Raw genomic sequence first — 3841 nt, forward strand, 5'->3', positions numbered from 1 at the left:
TATGCTCTATTTGGGCTGAGCCCATTTCAGTATCAGATGAGAGCTGCCGAGTGGGCAATAAAAGGGTATAGGCCAACCATGGTAGACGGGTATCTGGACAGAGGGGAGAAGTTCACTGCTATCTTCAACAAGGTCTAGACTGTTATTTGGGATGAATATAACGATATATGCATGCGCTTATGATGCTAGTTAAACTGTCAAATTGTTATTTTTGCTTCAACATAGATCATGATTCACATAACCATCTTACCAATAGAGCTCAAATATCGGGATCGCACTCAATGTGAATCAAGTATATCCATTGAGTGTAGTAACTCACTCAATCTGCAGTAAACAACAGGTGTTTTTCTTCATGTCCAACTTTGAAGGACAATTCATGTAATACAATGAGGCTTAAAAGTGAGGGATTAAATCTAATCTTATCAATCGTATCAATCTCAATTGACCCCTGGTGACAGGGAGTTTTTTTCGTACCAGCAGTACGACCAGTCTAGATTCTAGAAACACGGCTGGATAACCCGGCATCCCTTTCGAAGACCACCCAATTTTCAATGGCCGCCCCCCCAAGGGTCCTGCTTCAAGGCGGGGTACTGATATGCGTGGCATGAGTCCAGAATAACTGACTCTTAATTTCTAGCCTCTCCTGAACTTCAAGGAATTCATTGCTATTACGAGTTAGTATTTTTAAGAGGATCCAGTGATGATGATCAAGCAGCTTTCTGTCTAGCGTTGTATAACGGGGTTTGCTCTAAAGAAGTCATCCAACCAAGGTACCCAAGTCAGGCGGGGTATACTTTCAATATATGGTGCAGACGCCTGACCTGACGTAACTGGTTACCAAAGAATGCTCAAAATCTCAGCTTGATAACATTCGCGTGATCGGGAAGATCGTCCCGAGCCATGCAATTCACATCTATAGCCATGCGTTCTGTACCGTGGAAATTGTACAATCAACCCCACGGCCGCTGCATGGCCCACCGTTTTGTTTCACTTGCCACCCCCAAGCAACAGCCAGCATAAGGACCCTTTGTTTCTCCAGACTTGGCATTTGTGGGAGCTACGGAACCGTATCTCGGGTATATAACTTGAGCTATGATTTGGCCAGACAGAGACCTAAGGTGGAGACCTTGAAATTGGGGGGTAGATAGCGCAGCTACCTACGGAGTAGCTGTATCTTGGATATGGGGTTAAATTATATGTGCGGTTAATCTGTAGGTTGGCGAGTTTGAACGGACCAATCAAAGGATATTGGGATGGAAGCCAAATGAGGGTATGATTCAACCGATGGAAACGACACCTCCCCATATATTTCCTGGAAGTCGGCTTGGTTGTTCATGAACGCGGAGAGGCTTAACTCAGCTAAGTATAGTAATAAGTTTGCTCTGAGTGGGAATGTGCCTTTGCAAAACATCCAGTGGCGATGGCTGCCGTCATAGTCAGACGGAGGCAGAAACGAGAAAGAGGATGAGAGGCCGTCGATCAAGGAGACAAACAATAATCTCCATAACTAACTGCCCGGTACGGAGTCCAAACACCGTCAAAGTGTCGAGGCTCGTTTTGGCCACGGACATACGTATGCATCCGGGACGATTGTTCCACCAGAGAGCCCAGCTGGACAGGCATATAACTGCGATCCGATATCGCCCACCAGCCCGCCACCAGCCCGCCAGCCAGTAACAGAGCAAAAAGGAGCAAAAAGCTAACAGCGTTAGCTCCAGGAACCCATTCTCGAACCGAAAACGAACTCCTCCAAAAGAGGGCCATGAACCAGAGCCAAAGCCAGACGGAACTCGAGCGGAAGTATAACTCAAGCTGGCCGAAGTTAGGAAACCATCTTTTTAAAAAAAGCCATGAAACAAGCCAGCTAGAGATGCCGAAAAGGTGAAACGGAGAGCTCACAGACCATCATTCAAAATCTCTTGTTGCTTTGGCTTCCCTTCGTCCGCCAACCTTCCAGCTTCTGCGCCAGTAAGAAACTGTTCAGCGAACCGCGGTACATCCACAGGAGTAAATTTGGTGGGAAGAAGCAAAAAAATTGGGTCTGATCTGTCGGGAGGTTTGTCGCATTTGGGCAAATTCCCCGAACACTCTCCGCATGGGGGAGTTATAACAGCTCAGTTGAGAAGTGAACTGCTTGCTGTGGTTGGTGTGCCTTCTGTTATATGTGGATGGGAAGTGTTATAGGTGGGCTGTGGAGGACGGTGGACGGTGGATGCAAGATGGGCGTTTGCATGGCGCTGGAGATTATCGGGGAGGCCGTAGCCCATCATAGAACAGTAGAATGTCACCGTGAACACTATGGAGGAAACTGGCTATGGAACAAGAGTTCTGTATTGTTTATGTAGGTATGTAGGTATGTAGGTAGATTGTATGTAATTATGCGAGTGCGGGATGCCGTGCTGATGCCGTATGAATGCCTCGTTACATCATGGGAGTAAGTACTCCGTAGATGGCAGTATATAGGCGGAAAACGAGAGAAAGAGAGAAAAGAGAAGACATGAGTATCATCAGGTAGATAGAAAGCGAGGTTATACAGACAGAAGCAAGACATGGGGGTGGTATATAGTAAACGCGCCAAACAACAAGGCCATGTTAAACAAATAAGATCCGTCCGTCCAACAGAGAACATAAGGGAAATTAAACGATATATAGGCGGTATGATATGTATGTCAGTCAATATGCATGGCTTATGTGCACCCATCTGTTATCCTCCTCTCGCCTTTAGGTCCGCCAACTGTGCCTTGAGAAGCTCGTTGCCAGCCAGGAGGTCGGCCAGCCAGTCGCCTGCTTGCGTCAGCATGGTGCTTTTGCTGTACCCTCCCCCCCTTAGCTCGGGGACCAGCGAGCACAGGTCGTCAAACCCTTGTTTAATCAGGTTTCGGCGTTTCTGCTCGGAGAGGATGTGGTTTGTACGTTTCTGTTCTTCGGACAGGTTTTCTCGTACAGGTTTGATGGTGGTGCCGTTTCCGGCAGGTGAGGAGCCTTTTGACTTGCGAGATGATGGACGAGCAAACGAAGTGGTTGTGGTGGATGACGAAACAGTGTAGTTTGTTGTGGATGATGTAGGAGTAGTGGTAGTTGGTGACTTGGATGCTGACAAGGCGCTGGCTAGTTCTGAGTCTTCTTCTTTTATCTTGTTGTTGCTCTTCCGTCGCTTCTTTGGTCTGTCTTCGAAGGATGGTGGAACTGGATTCCGTGATGCCGCCAGGGACGATGCAGCCTCCTTTCTATCACAAAGTTTTCGAACGGGACTGGAGGGCCGAGTGTTGGCCGCGCTGGACTGGGCTTCTAGACACTCTAGGTTATGGAGGAGGTTTTCTGTCGTTTCCTCGACTGTGGGTTGACCTGGAGGCAGACGATAGCCTTGATGAGCAAATCCGGAGTCTGATCCCCATTGTAGCATACTAGGGCCCAGCTTCGAGGCGTTGGCTCGCATTCTTGGTTGCTGGTGGTCTTTTGCCGGTGAGCTGTGTGCAGCGGGGTCGAAAATCATGGTACTGGTATGTATCCCCTTTGGAATGACAAGGAACTCCTTTTGCGGCACAGACCCGTCGTTATACTGACCCAGCTGCGCACGCTTAGCATCCATCTGATGGCTGTGATGATGCTGCTGTTGTTGCTGTGGCAGTGGCTGTTGCTGTTGCTGTTGCTGCTGCTGCTGCTGTTGTTGCTGGAGGTGTATATTGCTGTTGGTATGATAGTTGGTATTACTGTTGTGATTCAGCAGGTCATGCTCAGCGTAGAGTTGGTTATGGAGGGCAGAGAGGTTATCATGTCCATTCTGGTAGAGCATTTGTGCGGCAGCAAGGACATCTGAGCTCAGGGCGGCTGATCTATCCGG

The 3841-nt window shown here is 48.3% G+C and overlaps 1 protein-coding gene across 1 annotated transcript; it reads right to left on the minus strand.

The window, feature by feature from the left end:
- Positions 1-1921: 1921 nt before the first annotated feature.
- On the minus strand, positions 1922-3841 carry TERG_03596 (uncharacterized protein). The gene has a single exon (XM_003236505.2). It carries the CDS (start codon positions 3791-3793, stop codon positions 2705-2707), a length of 1089 nt encoding a protein of 362 aa, XP_003236553.1. The 5' UTR covers positions 3794-3841; the 3' UTR covers positions 1922-2704.

Source organism: Trichophyton rubrum (genome assembly GCF_000151425.1).
Source record: "Trichophyton rubrum CBS 118892 genomic scaffold supercont2.3, whole genome shotgun sequence".
Lineage (NCBI taxonomy): Eukaryota > Fungi > Ascomycota > Eurotiomycetes > Onygenales > Arthrodermataceae > Trichophyton > Trichophyton rubrum.

Bases quoted from the DNA above. Each gene is read 5' to 3' on its own strand.
- TERG_03596 (XM_003236505.2), bottom strand. From the start codon at position 3,793: ATGCTCTACCAGAATGGACATGATAACCTCTCTGCCCTCCATAACCAA.